Here is a 14,928-nt window from a genome sequence, read left to right on the forward strand (position 1 = left end):
GGGAAAACCCAAACCCAGTCAAAGCGGGGAAAACCCGTCAAATCGGGGTGGGTTTGGGCGGGTACCCATGGGGACGGGTATTGTTGCCATGTCCGGTCTTATTTATAAGAAATATTTGACGTTTTTATTCATTCCATAAATGATGTATTTGGTCTATATTCTATACAAGATACATCAATTACTCAATGAATCTAAAAGGTCGAATTTTTCTTATAAATAAGACCGGAGGGAGTATTGAAGAAGCACCAAGCATAGTTCTGATTGCATTTGCTCTCTCAAAATCAAACGGAATGTCAAGCTTAGCATTAGGATCACATTTTGCGCGCAATCTAAGTTTGCTTTGTTATATGCCACGGTAAAAGCATACCTCTTAAGTCAAACATTTCTGCGGTATAAAACGAATATGTCTTCAAGTTTCCATCATAAACTCCTTAGGTATCTCTTCTTCAATGAAATATTTTGGCCGCCGTCCTTTCATCTTTAACTCTACATAATATATTAAGTAGTTGTTCAGAACAAACAGATAATTTACCTGAGGAGAATAAAGGAGTTTAGATATGCTCCATTTAACACTTGCTCCATTTAGTCCATTTAGGGGTTTGGATGTAAGACATGTGGAAAAAAAACAAATTAAGGGCTGAGATTTAAAGTTTAAAAAAGAGTTTGTTTAATAAAATATAAATTGAATCTCTCCACTGTTCACCTTCCCCTTCTCTGCGATCTCAATCTTCCCCCGTTTCCTCTCATAGCCGCCACTGTCATCTCCACCGCCGCTCACTGTCACCTTCATAGCCGTCTGTTTGTGCCACCGCCATCCTATCAGAGAAAGCACTATGATCATAAAAGTTGTTTGTTAATTTTAACACCGATCTTGCGATTTGTTTGTTACTATTAAAGATACAGATTCGAGCCTTTTTGGTGGTTGTTTTCATGCTGTATACAGAATTTTCCTCAATCAAGAGGAGAGGGGAGAAGAAGATTGACATAGCAGGGGGATAGGGAACGTAACTGAGAGAGGAGAAGTTGCATATATTTTTTGATTTATTAAATAAATAAATACTTTTTAAAAAGTTTAAATCTGAACCCTTAATTATTATTTTGTTACATGTCTTGCATCCAAACCCCTAAATGGACTAAATGGAGCAAGTGCTAAATTGAGCATACCTAGACTCAGAATAAAGATACTCACAATGGTAGTGGATTTATGGAAGTCGGTTCACCGATAGCTGATGGCAGTGCTCCAGGATGTGATGATCGCACCCCGCTGAGAAGGTGGTTTTGTACGTGCAGACACTCAAATCAGTATATAGAGATACCTTGTGAACTTGCCAATAGCTCTTTATATAGGGTCGAGGAAACCGTTATATAGTAATGGGGAGGGGACCGTTATGAATAGTGCCCATGAGTACAGTCATTGAATCAACTCTACTAAAAAATAATATTGAATCAGTTTCATAACAATTCTCAATCAAATAAATAATTAGGATACTAATCAACTTTTTGAAAGAGGATACTAAGCATTTTATTTTCCTTAGAAAAAAATCAAAATCAGTTTTTTTTTAATATATTGACCAAAAGAAACTAGGGTTAAATATGTTTTTGGTCCCTATAAATATGTCAACTTTTCGTTTTAGTCCCTTTAAAATTTTCCTTCAACATTTAGTCCCTATAAAATTTCCAATCACTACTTTTGGTCTCTATTTTTAATTTAACTTTTGTATTTTTTAATGAAATTGTGCAGAAATGTGTAAAATATTCTAAAAAAAATGAGAATTTTTTAACAAAACATGAATTTAATATGAATTTTTATATTATTTACGGTTAAAAATTCATATTAATTTGTTAAAAAATTCATATTAAATTCATGTTTTGTTAAAAAATTCTGAATTTTATTTGGAATGATTCTTATAATATTTTGAATTTTTCTGAAAAATTTTATTAAATAATATGAATTTTACATATAAGTTTACTTTAAAAGATGAACCAAAAGTAAAGATTGAAAATTTTATAAGAACTAAAAGTTGAAGGAAAATTTTAAAGGGACTAAATCGAAAAGGTAACATATTTATAGGGACCAAAAACATATTTAACCCAAAAACTCATCAATCTATTTATTTTCATTGGAACTAATCTAACAATAAATCCAATTTACATATTATTGATACAAAACATACAATTAATTAATATCTTATGAAGAAGCAAACTAATTAATTACTAGCTATAAAGTATTTAATGTATTGCCATTAAACATTATGAATAGCATTAATAAGCCCCTCAATTTATAAGAAGAAAAAAAAAATTGAACTATATTGCAGAGCCCTCCACAAAGAGAACTCTTCCAAAAACTAGCGTATGCCGCTAAATGTGACGCTGACACGGTATTCTTTAGTAAAAGGCGAAAGAATAGTTCGCTATGTCATCATCACACGACTCCATGCTTAATTCTAGTGGAGATCACTTCATTTTATATGCAAGCAGTATAGTTTCTATTATGCATTAATCGATGTGGGACATTGCTCAGAACATAGACCCATTCCCTCTCTTTCTCCCCTCCAATTGCATGCATCAAGGTCTCGAATGATATTTCATACAACAAACTTGAGATATCCGAGGAAGTTCAAGAACAAGTGAATTTATCTTACATTGGTAAACTATATGCAATTCCATGGCATTTCATTCTTTTCCTGTCATTTGTACAACGATATTCCCTTGCTATGATTTTTTATTTCTGCAAAGCATTGATTTTTGCAAGGATAAGAAGGAAGCATCAATTTACTGATGTAAAGATCCTGCAGTCAAAAAATGTCATGATGTTGGTCACAGAACCTGCCCCAAAACACAGCAGACACTTTTGCATACATCTCTTACTCCTAACTACGTTTTGAAGAGTCTGATTGGTTTATGGTGTGAATGTGATACCAAAGAAGCAAGGGAGTTGCAAAACAAAGAAATCTGGATCCAGTCTTTCAGATTGTGACAGGACTGCTATCAAAGCTTTATTGGATAAGCTAACACGTAATGATATTGAGCAGCAAAGGGTGGCTGATGATGAGCTCCGGTTGCTAGCTGGCTAAGAGGAATGCAGATCGAGTATGTATTGTCGAGGCAGGAGCAATACCGCTTCTCGTAGACTTGTTGTCTTCCACAGATCATCGAACTCAGGAGCACGTTGTTACAGTACTTCTCAATCATTCCATCAACGAGAGTAACAAAGGATGGAGGCTAGAGAAAATGCAGCTATAACTCTCTTTAGTTTATCGGGTTTAGACGAGAACAAAGTTACAATAGGTGCGGCAGGAGCTATCCCATATCTTATAATGTTACTTTGTGAAGGTACTCCAAGAGGCAAAAAAGGTGTTGCTACCGCTATATTTAATCTATGTATTTATCATGGAGACAAAGCTAGAGCTGTAAAAGCCGGGATAGTTGCTCCATTGATACGATTTATGAACGATGCGGGATGTGGGATGGTTGACAAAGCATTAGCTATAATGATAATCCTTGCAAGCCATCATAAAGGCAGGACATCAATCGGTCAATGCATTGCTTCAACTTTATGAAGAAAATGTTTTGATTTTGAATGTATCTTTTTACATTTCCATGGCTATTTTTGTTGAGAAGACCACTCTTTCTTAGGCAGATATGCTCTGTCTTTTTTTTGTGGGGGTTTTATTTTTTTTCTTCAAACAATAACGATAATTGAACTTGAACTTAAAAAGGTTACGTTCTTCATGCTTATATTCGTCCAGTTTTTAAGTCTAACATTGATGATACTAATGGGGATATGTGATCAGTCTAAAGTGGGAACAGAAGATCATGGCATTCTAAATGTTCATATTGGAGATGTCTTCGTTCACTCAGAATTAACGCAGAAGATATGCCGGTCTGCCACTCTCATTGTTTATTGCCTAGCTAAAAATGCTCCCATATTATTTTCACTTCCATCCATTTGTGTAGCAGTTAAAATGTTAGGAACCGAAAATAAAGGGATTGAAAACTACTATGATAGTCCAAAAGAAAAGAATTGTTTCATTGAAAATGAATAGAAAATGGAGAATATAATTATTTCTGATGTCTGTGAATACTAAAAGAGTTTAAGAAACACAACTGATACAACTCAACGGACTAGAACACCAATATAAATTGTAATTTGATATCCTTTTAGCATGCTAAAGAAGTGGTAAAAACTAAAATTTCTTGAATATACAAGATATGTGAGGCAAGGCGGTGTAAGAGCAATACCGCCTAACATCACACGATTGAATATCTGTAGAAAGGCATGTAACGGAGGCATCTCAGATGGCTGTCTACTTTTTTTTGTTGATATATTTGAGGCATCAACTGCTTTCCGCGATTTAACTTCATTAGGAAACAAGAATTGCACTGCGTCCCAAAGAGCTATGTTCACAGAGTAATCTATTACTGCAAAAGGAAAAAACATAACAAAGTCAAAAGACAACAATACGACAATCATTGAATATTTGATTTTGAAAAATTAATTACTTCATGAATACCTTATCCATCCCTTGCATAAAGGGCACCTTTGTCCAGCCATATATAAGGAAGATTGCAAACACTTTTTGCAAAAACTACAAAAGTGTATATTCTTGATTAGGAAAGTTAGAAGTATGCATAATAAACTAAATTGAGTATGAGTCATGACAAATGTCTAACATAGATATAAAATCAACAATATGATACTTGAACATTAATCGTTTTCATACACTCATTCAACAATGATCATTATTTTTCTATCTCTCTTTTCCTATCACATGATTAACATATCATGTCTATCAAAGTGTCGATGGAGTGGATGGTCAGTGTGTGTGTGTGTGTGTGTGTGTGTGATACGCACCTGTGGCCGCAACGAGTAGTACATGGTTCAAAGTATATCTCCAAACAAATCTGCCAGAATGAATAAAAAAAAATCAGCATTGTAACTTACATATCAACAATGTATAAAGCTAGACTAGAAAAAACATCACAAGGATTTCATTACCGGACATGAAAACTTCTCGGTGAGTTCATCGGTGTAAGGGATAACAGCGGACGACAAATCAGAACTCATCTTAAGGTATTCAATCTTCAATAACTTTGCAAATCAGAGAGTGATGAAATTAAAAACACTAACAAAGCAGATAATACTACTTGACGAGTAAATAGTACACAAGAGTTTAACTTGACGGAATTTTTCAGAGAAAGCGACGTACACGTACCTTTTCTTCTCTTTGTCAATTCTCTAAACCTTTTTTTTTTCTTCTAAACCCTATTTAATTTATAGTGATGAGATTCCGTGAACTTAACTCAGTTGTTAAGAACAATACATAATATATATGTAAGGTTGGAGTTTGAATCCCGACACCACAAAAAAAAAAAATTATAGTGATGAGTTAGGTTTTACTGGTATATTCTAGTAAAAAATAATCCACGTTATTCCTTTCAAAAATAATAATCCATGTTATATTAGATTCCGTCTAAAAATATATATTATTACATTAAGAAAAAAAATATTCTCCTCTTGGAAGTGAATTTTGTGTCTAGAGGGGGTGAATAGATATCGCTAATGATCATAATTTGGAAGTGGATTTTTCGAAAATATTTTACAGAACTATGTGTGTCATTAGATTAACGTATTCAATCCTTCAAATGTGTGTCATTAGATTAACGTATTCAATCCTTCAAAAAAAAAAAATTAACGTATTCAAGTAGCTAGATCAATTCCACTAAAAAAGAGTCCACATATCGATAAATATAGCATTGCTAGAACTGATTTTGCTCTAAAATCCCTTGATAAAATACCCATTATAGGGAAAGGAATGGGTGACCAACAAAAGAGCACTGAACACCCGAGCAAGCAATTAGAAAAAATTGGATCGAAAACTTAAAAGGTAATAGTCATATTCATCACTTAATATGTAACGAATAGTCACAATAGTGTTTCAATGTATCAAAATTCTAAATTAGTTGCTCATTGTGCACTTTGTTAGTCAAAACAGTAACTGGCGTTAAAATTGTCCCTCAATATTGACAGTAACTCTTTTTCTTATATGACACTAAATAAGGACCGATATAACAGTAAATAATACTTATATGGACTGATAGCAATAATTAAGTATTTTGAGGGTTGATAGTACTACCGGAACATTTTAACATTAAGGACTATTTTGACTAACGGAATGCACAATTAAATACTATTATGAAATTTCGATTCAGTAAAGGACTATTGTGACTAATTATTACACGTTCAAAGAAGAAAATGACTAATAGTTCAAAACTTAAACAAGGATAATATAGGATTTTAACAAACAAACAAAAAAACTAAGGGCAATTTCGTCATTAATAAATTAGTTTTTAACTTCCCTTCCCTAAAAAAAACTCAAATTTAAAAAACCGAAAATTGTTTTATATTTCATCCCTTCTAAAAAAAATTGAACTAGACAAATCTAATTTAAAATATCCACTCTCCTCGAAAGAGGAAAAAAAAACAGCCAAACGATGCTAATTTGTCAGATAGTAAAAATGAGTTAGTTACATTTTAAAAAGTTGTTAGTTACAGTGTTAGCGTTTGCATGCTTGAAGTTGGAATTTGATCGGACACCACTAACATCTATAACATATACACATTTTTCTCAAACAACAACCACATTTTTCTCTCAAATTTTCTCCCAAGGTCCTTTTCTCTCAGGTATCTCTCACTTCTTCTTCTCCTCCTCCTCCTCCTCCTCCTCCTCCTCTAAGCCATTGTTATTTACAAGAACCGCATTCTTCGCTCTTCTTCATTGTTGTCGTGTTCGTCGTTGTTGTAATGCTCGTCTTAATTATTTAATTAATTCAATGAAGTTTAGAATATATTTATAAATATATGCTTATATGATTTATGATCTAAGTGATTTACATGATTTATATGTGTGAATTATATGATTTATGAAGTTGAGTGGTTTATATGATTTATTAATACAGATGTGCTATTCAGTACGGAAAATTAATCACGGAATTTCACGGACGCGTGTTTGCATCTATTTTGCACGCGCTTCAGTTTCTGATTTTTTTTTTAAATAAGAAAAAAAAAACTCTGATTCAAACGAAACCCACGTTCGCCACTCACTTCCGCCGCAATTGTTTCTCCTTTCCCGCGAATCAAAACTCTGATTGGAATTCACTCTCATTTGTTGTGAACTAGCGGTGTTGTCGTCTTCTCATTTTCGTGCTCTTGCCTTTGTGAATCATCGTCTTCGTCTTCTCTTTCCGTGCTCTCGCCTTTGTGAATCAGGTATGTTAAGAAATTGTGCACATATATATACCCCCAATCTCTGCATCGTTGATATACGATCTTCTACCTAGTTTTACTGCTGTATTGTACTGAGTATTCTGTTTCAGAAACGAACTGTGTTGAAATTGCAGATTGTGGCTATTGTGCCAGGTGTTTGTGGAAAGTCCTCACAGAAAACATACAGCTTTTTTGTTCAGTTTTTCCAGCAATGGTTACACAGTGCATCATCTTTCTTAATTGTAGAATTCTGAAAGACATAAAACTATGAAGATCAAAAGCCTGGGAAAGCAATTTGTTTCATCCATGTATTCTAAGTGCTATTGCAACATAGTTTGTTAGGATATAGAATAATGGCTAACTAGAGTTGTTAAAGTAGTTAAGATTTGTTAGTAGTTAGTTTGTTACTTAGTTAGTTAGTTAGTTAGTTAGTTGAGGTTGTTACAAGGCTATTCGTAAGGTTTAGTGAATTGAGTAGTGACTGCTTATTGCTTATTGCTTATTGCGGATTGTGTATTGAGTAGTGCTTATTGCTTCTGTCACATATTGGTGCAATGGTTACTTGTTATTGGTGTTTGTTCAAGCTTGGATTCATATCTCTAATACCCTTGTCACCAAACGCACCATTGTCGTCGAGTTCATTAAACAGGTGCATGATTGGATATTCTCCAACTGGCTTGTATGTATTACAAATGGTATTCACACTACAATTGTTCTGAATTAGTGTGCCTTGCTGTTCTGAATTTTAACAAATCTGCTTCTGTTTTGCTCTAAATATGTTTTTTATTACAGGATATTGATTATGGTCAGCTTATGGTACTGATGGGATATGCTAAAACAGCAAGTGTGGTAAGGAATGAGTGCAAGCACTGCTGGCCTATGCTGCCAACTGGTTTTGAGCTGATGCACAAAGAAAGGATATGCAAATGGAAAAGCTCCATATCAGATAAAATGCTGCTACTGAAGTTTTGGAGCTAGATTTTGCAATCTTTGATGTATGTGGCTGATATCTACACAACTTTTGGTGGACATGCTACTTGCACTTTAGTTATGAGATTATGATGAATTGGTTCAAAAACAATTGTATTGTCTAAATCATTCTTCTAGTTAGGGAACCTTTTGATCTTTAGAAAGTCTATGTGACAATGAAAGAAGTCTCTATTAAGACTATCCATGTAATGTAATATTACTCAAATCAATGTTATACATTTCATCGAATGAAAATTGCAGACACATCATTTTATGTATTTCAAGCTTTAAATTCTTTAAGTTTTTTTTTTTAGAATCTGCAAATTTATTAATAACGAGCGCGTGCGAAGCATAACTAAAACTCGCGGACAGCAGAAAACCATTACAACAGGGACTGATATAGCAGAACCCCAACTGTCATAACAGCAAAACAAAACAAAACAAGTCCAACCAAGTAAAAAAATGCGACAGAATTTTTTTTAAGTAATATTACTTTCAGCATCAATAACATGATAATCCTTACAAATCAAAAGATCCAAGTTCTAACACAAAATAAAGCTAAAAAAATCCAAAAGTTGTGTCTTATTCATGTCTTTTGATGGCTGGATCATTCAACTTGCGTCTCTATGATTATTGTGCTGATCTTTCATGTGGTGTTGTTCCTAGAAAAAGAGACAAAGGGATTAGTGTTTTTTGTATTAAATTTTGCTTGTATTCCCACACAATAAAAAACCAACAGATTGTATTTTCATACAATAAGAAGACTTCAAACCAATACCTGTAACAAATCAGAACAAGTAGCATAATGGTTTGTGACCTGAGAGTAATAAGGAGCCTGCAAAGAATATATAATTAACCACTTATGTTCATTATAAAAATGTTCAAATAAAAACAAAACAATACCAAAATCTATATTTGCACCTTGTTTACTTGACCAAAATGTTCTTGATTTGGATTGAAGGGAGCTAAAGTATTCACACTACAATTCTCACTGCTACAAACATAGTTCTGCTCCTGTTATAGATATTAACATGCAAAAACATAGATAACTAGTATGCAATATCATATTGAATATTTCAAATAACAAAAAGCCAATCATTTTTAATTAAATGAAAGTAAGAAATCAGGTTTACTTGAATACTATCTTGTGTCCCAGTCCCATCAATAATTTGATACCTAAGAAACTCTTCATTTGTAGTATTTTGAACTACATGCAATCTTAGTCCCTGTCATAGAAAAAACTATAATTAGACACACACAGACGTATATACACACACACACTACCATGTTCAACTACATAAATAGTAGTATATAACCATTCAACCATTTAGGACTATGTTCACACTAAAATATTTACATAGAAATAGACAGACCAATGAAGCTTATATTTGCACCTGATTTGCATGACTAGTATATGATTTGTTTACTTGAATGCTCTCTTGTGTGCCAATTCTATCACCAAGTTGAGATCTGTAAAACACTTCGTGTTCAATTTCTCGACTTCTAGATGTACATTGGCCCTGCCATAAAAATTCTTAAATTAGACATCTCAATTATTATACCTATAATATCAATAAATACTATAAATTTCACACTCACCTCTTCTTGAACTTGAATATTTTTACTCTTTTGGTTGCTTTTTTTAGTTTTGTTTTGTGCAAGCTTCTTCTTCACAATCTGATCAACTATAGAAGTCTTCCTTTTTGAAGGAGGACGCCCTTTACTTCGAGCTACTTTAGGATCAAGAATGGTAGCTTGGTTTTGAGCTGAACAATCTTCTTCTACAATTCTAGGAGATGTTTCATTACATGGTAACTCAATTTTCATGTTTTCAATCAAGTTCATCACTTTCACTAAATCATCTTCACTATTTATCCTCGTTGAAGCAAATTCATAAAAGGCATCACAAGCTTTACCTACACGTTGCAATTCAGTTTTTCCAGCCAAATTATCAAAACCACATTTAATAAGTGTATACCTCCGCTTTATATCCTTCCTCCACCGTGCCAAAATATAATTAGATGGCACAAAATCTGTTTTCCCTATGAGCTTAAGCACACAAAGGATGTGCCTACATAAAATGCCTTTAAATTCAAACAAGCAGCAGGTGCATTTCAACACAAAGTCTTTTTCATTGAAGAACACCATGAACACGATATCTTTCATCTTGTCATATACTTTCTTACTTTCTGTAACAGAAAATATGGAATCCAAACCCTCCAATCTGTTGAAACATGCATGACAGTACATCATAGAAGCTATTTCCAATTGGAATTCCTTAAACTTTGCATTGGTAAATGCTTTTTGGAATTGGAACTCAAATCCAAAGTGACTAATACAAGAAATGATTGTATTAAAAGAACGAAAGTCAGCAATGTTTTCCTTTTCAATTTTATCTTTCAATGCATTATCATATTGCTCAACAAATTGCTTCAATGTTGTCTTTGAGCTTACATATCCATCAAAAAACGAGTTCATACTTTCACTTCGTTGTGTAGTTGACATTCCAGCCCAAAATGTGTCCCTTACATATGCAGGGACCCAACGATGTCGCTCAACAAATAACCCTTTCAGCCATTCGTTATCCTGTAGTTTGTAACACTCAATCATATTTTCCCACCTCATCATAAAATCACTTTTGGTAAAAGAATCATATACAATATCATGCAAAAGTGTTTTGATAGACTCGTAGTCAGAGTGGCTACCAAACTTTTCTGGAATCTTTTTCATTAAATGCCATAAGCACCACCGATGACGAGCTTTCGGAAAGACAGCCTCAATTGCATTCTTCATTGCTCTGTCTTGATCAGTGATTATGGCATTTGGAGAACGTCCATGCATACATTCCAACCATGTCTTAAATAACCAAGTAAAAGTTTCAGTATCCTCATTTGACAACAGAGCACAACCCAACAACATAGACTGACCGTGATGATTTACTCCAACAAAAGGAGCAAAAGGCATGTCATATTTATTTGTTAAGTAAGTGGTGTCGAAAGTTATGACTTCGCCAAAATATTCATATGCAACCCTACATCTTGCATCTGCCCAAAACACATTTCGTAACCGACTTTCATCATCCACATCCATCACATAATAAAATTGACTGTTTTGCTTTTGCATCCTCACAAAATATTTTTGTATTGCTTCAGCATCTCCTGTCCCAAGTCGTAGTCGTCTTGCTTTGTCTATGTAGTTTCTGCAGTCTTTTTCGCCAAATGTGAGATTTTCATACCCATCTGCTTCAACGACAAAGGATCGGAAATTTCTACTTACATTAATCCCAGCTTGATCATTGAGTTCTAACCTCCTCTTCATTCGTGCCCCTATATTCTTGTTCGATCTAAAATACCTTGCTTTCCCTGGACTTAGATCATGATTATGCTCAAAAAAAACACTTTTTATTTTAGTTGTTCCGTCTAAATAAATACACGCATTCAATCTAGCCTTACACTGCGTTTGAGTTATAGGATTTGGCTCTAACTGATTCTTTGAGCGACTCACATACTTTCTAGCTCGACTACATGCTAAAGTAAAATACATTTTCCCCTCATCTCCTTTTTTTGAACTTATTTTTTTAACTCCAAAACCCACCCGTTCAGCATAATTGTTGTAATACTCAGTAATTTCCTTCTCAGATCCGAATGACATCCCATCACAAGGTGTTTCTTCTTCACAAGTACCATTTGCTTCTAAACAATCATTAGTTTCCAATTCATCACAAGACTCAAACCCTTCTTGCACTAATACAAGAAATTAAAAAAAAAACCTATATTAATTAACTAACATAGTTAAGTAAATGAACAATCAATCAATCGGCACAAAATTCCTTCTAATGATCTATAAAAACAACAAATACACAAAATACTTACTTGTAGGTAAATTAAAACTGAAATACTCTGTTTTTGTGCTATGAATCAATGGAAGCTATGATGGTAAGCAATAACAGAGTTACATGAGAATGAATATGAGACCTGATTCAAAGAGACAAAAGCGTGAAAAAGAGAACGACGACCCTATATCACAACAATTGAGATTGAAGTTCAATCAGATTCTTCTATTAGCGGGAAAGAGGAGATAATTGCGGCGGGAGTGGTGAACATATGGGTTCTTTTCTCTGTTTTTGTTTTGGTGAACGGTGGGCACTTCTGTTTCTATTAAGGGTTTTTATTATTTATTTAATTTAATCTTGTTTTTTTGGACAAAGAAAGTAAGAAACTGCAGCGCGTAGCAATTACAAGTTTTCACGCGTCCGTATTTTTCCGTATTCAATATTGCCGTACGAAATATCATTTTCCATAAATAAATTATGTGAGGTATATGATTTTGTGAAGTTGTTATGTTGGTGTGACTTATTTTATTATTAAATAAAATAAGATATGAAAAGTAAAATAAAAATATTAAAAATGGGGCTGTTTGGTGAGAAGAGTAAGTTTAGAGGTGAGTAGAGTAATAAGGAGAAATAAATATAACAACATAAGTTAGAAAACGTTTTTACGTAACGCTTTTGGAGAGAAGGGAGAAAAGTCAGAAAGAGGAGAACAAGGGAGGGAGAGTTGCGATTCTGCCAATACCAGGTAAGGGTGAGACTAACTTTCAATATTATTAAGGGTATGATTCTGAAAAATGAATTTAGCATGATTAGGTTGAGTTTTGGTGAGAATTGAGAATTAGGGTTATTGACCAATTTGAGGATTGAACCATGAAAAGATGTTAGATTGATGCAAAATTAGTGTACAGACCTTAGATATTACCTAGGGTGTTAATTAGATGCTAATTGGATGAAAGAACCATGAGGTTAGATGAAAAGTTGTGATTTTTAGGTTTCTGGCCGTACTGACATTCATCGCTCGCAACTGCGAGCAGAAACACTCGCAACTGCGAGCTGCAACCCATCGCTCGCCACTGTGAGCTAGGCCATTGAGCTCGCCACTGCGAGTAGAACCACTCACCATTGCGAGTTGACCTGTAGTTGTCCAGAACAGTTTTGGTTTGCGATCCCTTCGCACGTGTAGTCATGAGTTGATCTTAGGAGTAAGAATGAGGGTTGTTTAATACGTTTCCAGATGTTCCAGAAGCATGTTTATATGACTGAGATTATTAGTAATGTTGCATGAATAATGTTATGATGTTTTATGATATTTATGTTGATGTAATTCATTCCTTAAATGATGTGGAGACATCCAAGCACCGTTATATGTTGTAAATCTGTTGTTGTTCATTGCTGCTGACCTTTAAAGTCTTGAAGTTGCATGAGTCGGTCTAAGTTGCAAGAATTTAAGAAGTTGTCCATGATTATGGAATTGTATAAGATGTCCACGTTGTTGTCTAAGTTGTAGGAAGATTGAGTCCATTGCAGACTCATTAAAGAATGGGGGCTTTAGGCCCGGCAGCTTTATGCTCAAACTATGTTGGGGGCTTTAGGCCCGGCAGCTTTATGCTCAAATACGTTGGGGACTTTAAGCCCGGCAGCTTTATGCTCACTTGTTGAAGAGCCTAATTACGCTCATATATGTTGTTGAATGGTACCACATGCATTTGCATATCAAGAAGTTTCACGATGATTTAAGTTGTTAAGTTGTTAAGAGTTGCATTGTCAAGTTGAGTCGTGTTGTCGAGTCAAGTGTTAAGTTGAACATGATATATGTTGATGATTTAAAAGATGATGAGTTGAACATGATTTAATGATAATATTTGATGATGATATTGATTGTGATTGATACGACGCTAAAATGATAAAATTGATGTTTTATGTTGTTAAATGCATTTTGATGAATTATATGCTTAATTTATTGACTGTGAAATCTCTCCCCTTCTGCTTGAAAATGTTGCCCTTCGTATGGGTAACTTGCAGGTAATAAAGACTAGAAGTGTTCGTGAGAGGACTCCTCACTTGTATCTAGGTGCTCTGATACGTAACGGGATGTGATTTGCTTTCTTATATATTCCTTACGTGTCTTTTATGAACTTTTTATGAATAAGTATTGAACCAAATTATGAGATTTTCTGATAAGGCCTGCGTGCCAAGACTTTATTCATGTTGAACTATTTCCGCTGCGTATTTTCAAACTTTTATGATGTTAAACCTGGAAGGATATTTATTAATATCTATTTTATGACTTTCAAGTAGTATGTGACATTCCGTTTATGTTTTAAATACTCTGATTTAATATGAAATTTTTATGTTGGGAAAACGGGGTGTTACAGTTGTCGTTTTTCCGCTCTTCTTCGTTTTTGGAGATTTCTCGTAAGTTTGCACTTGAATTTTGAATACTGATTCAATCCATGTGTTTGTTATGTGAATTTTTGTTGAATTATTATTGAACTTTTGTTGAATGATCGGAAGTAAGCAACAACTACACACTCAAACTCTGTTTTGCGCGGTTTATTCTCACTCATCAGATAGCTTCTTAATTTTTGATTCAATTTCAGCAATGAATTAGTTAGGTTTTATGAACATATGTTATGCTAGATTTATCCCAATTTGTTATGTTATGCTAGGTTTATTTCTGAACATACTATTCACTTGTGCCAATAGTTTGGATTCATCATTTATAGCATTTAATTCATCTAGCTTAAAAATTCATTTCATTAGAAGAAAACTACAGATGAACCATCGAAAACTTGTTAAAAAAAGGGCAGTGTGCAATTGCAAAAGTAGATTGGTTTACTTTACTACTAGATATACAACT

The 14,928-nt window shown here is 33.9% G+C and overlaps 1 protein-coding gene, 1 long non-coding RNA gene and 1 other non-coding gene across 3 annotated transcripts; 1 reads left to right on the forward strand and 2 right to left on the reverse strand.

Moving 5' to 3' along the window:
* Positions 1 to 2,071: 2,071 nt before the first annotated feature.
* LOC146957963 (uncharacterized) lies at positions 2,072 to 3,718 on the forward strand. The gene is made up of 2 exons (XR_015024496.1): positions 2,072 to 2,646; positions 2,737 to 3,718. It is a non-coding gene; the product is annotated as an uncharacterized LOC146957963 (long non-coding RNA).
* On the reverse strand, positions 2,316 to 2,432 carry LOC146957964 (U5 spliceosomal RNA). The gene has a single exon (XR_015025075.1). It is a non-coding gene; the product is annotated as a U5 spliceosomal RNA (small nuclear RNA).
* A 5,058-nt stretch (positions 3,719 to 8,776) lies between the features above and the next one.
* Positions 8,777 to 11,974, reverse strand: LOC146957965 (protein FAR1-RELATED SEQUENCE 6-like). Its single transcript, XM_085729116.1, has 6 exons — positions 9,836 to 11,974; positions 9,631 to 9,756; positions 9,370 to 9,462; positions 9,158 to 9,250; positions 9,015 to 9,071; positions 8,777 to 8,898 (listed from the first exon to the last, which is right to left on the reverse strand). Exons 1-6 carry the CDS (start codon positions 11,885 to 11,887, stop codon positions 8,848 to 8,850), a joined length of 2,472 nt encoding a protein of 823 aa, XP_085585242.1. The 5' UTR covers positions 11,888 to 11,974; the 3' UTR covers positions 8,777 to 8,847.
* Between the last annotated feature and the right edge of the window lie 2,954 nt (positions 11,975 to 14,928).

Source organism: Medicago sativa, chromosome 1 (assembly GCF_051527215.1).
Source record: "Medicago sativa cultivar Bolivia chromosome 1, Bolivia_mono, whole genome shotgun sequence".
NCBI lineage: Eukaryota > Viridiplantae > Streptophyta > Magnoliopsida > Fabales > Fabaceae > Medicago > Medicago sativa.

Bases quoted from the DNA above. Each gene is read 5' to 3' on its own strand.
- LOC146957965 (XM_085729116.1), bottom strand. From the start codon at position 11,887: ATGTCATTCGGATCTGAGAAGGAAATTACTGAGTATTACAACAATTAT. The intron at 9,251-9,369 runs GTAAACCTGATT...TATCTATAACAG, and splicing joins GGACACAAGATAGTATTCAA to GAGCAGAACTATGTTTGTAG. The intron at 8,899-9,014 runs GTATTGGTTTGA...CTCTTTTTCTAG, and splicing joins CTTGTTCTGATTTGTTACAG to GAACAACACCACATGAAAGA.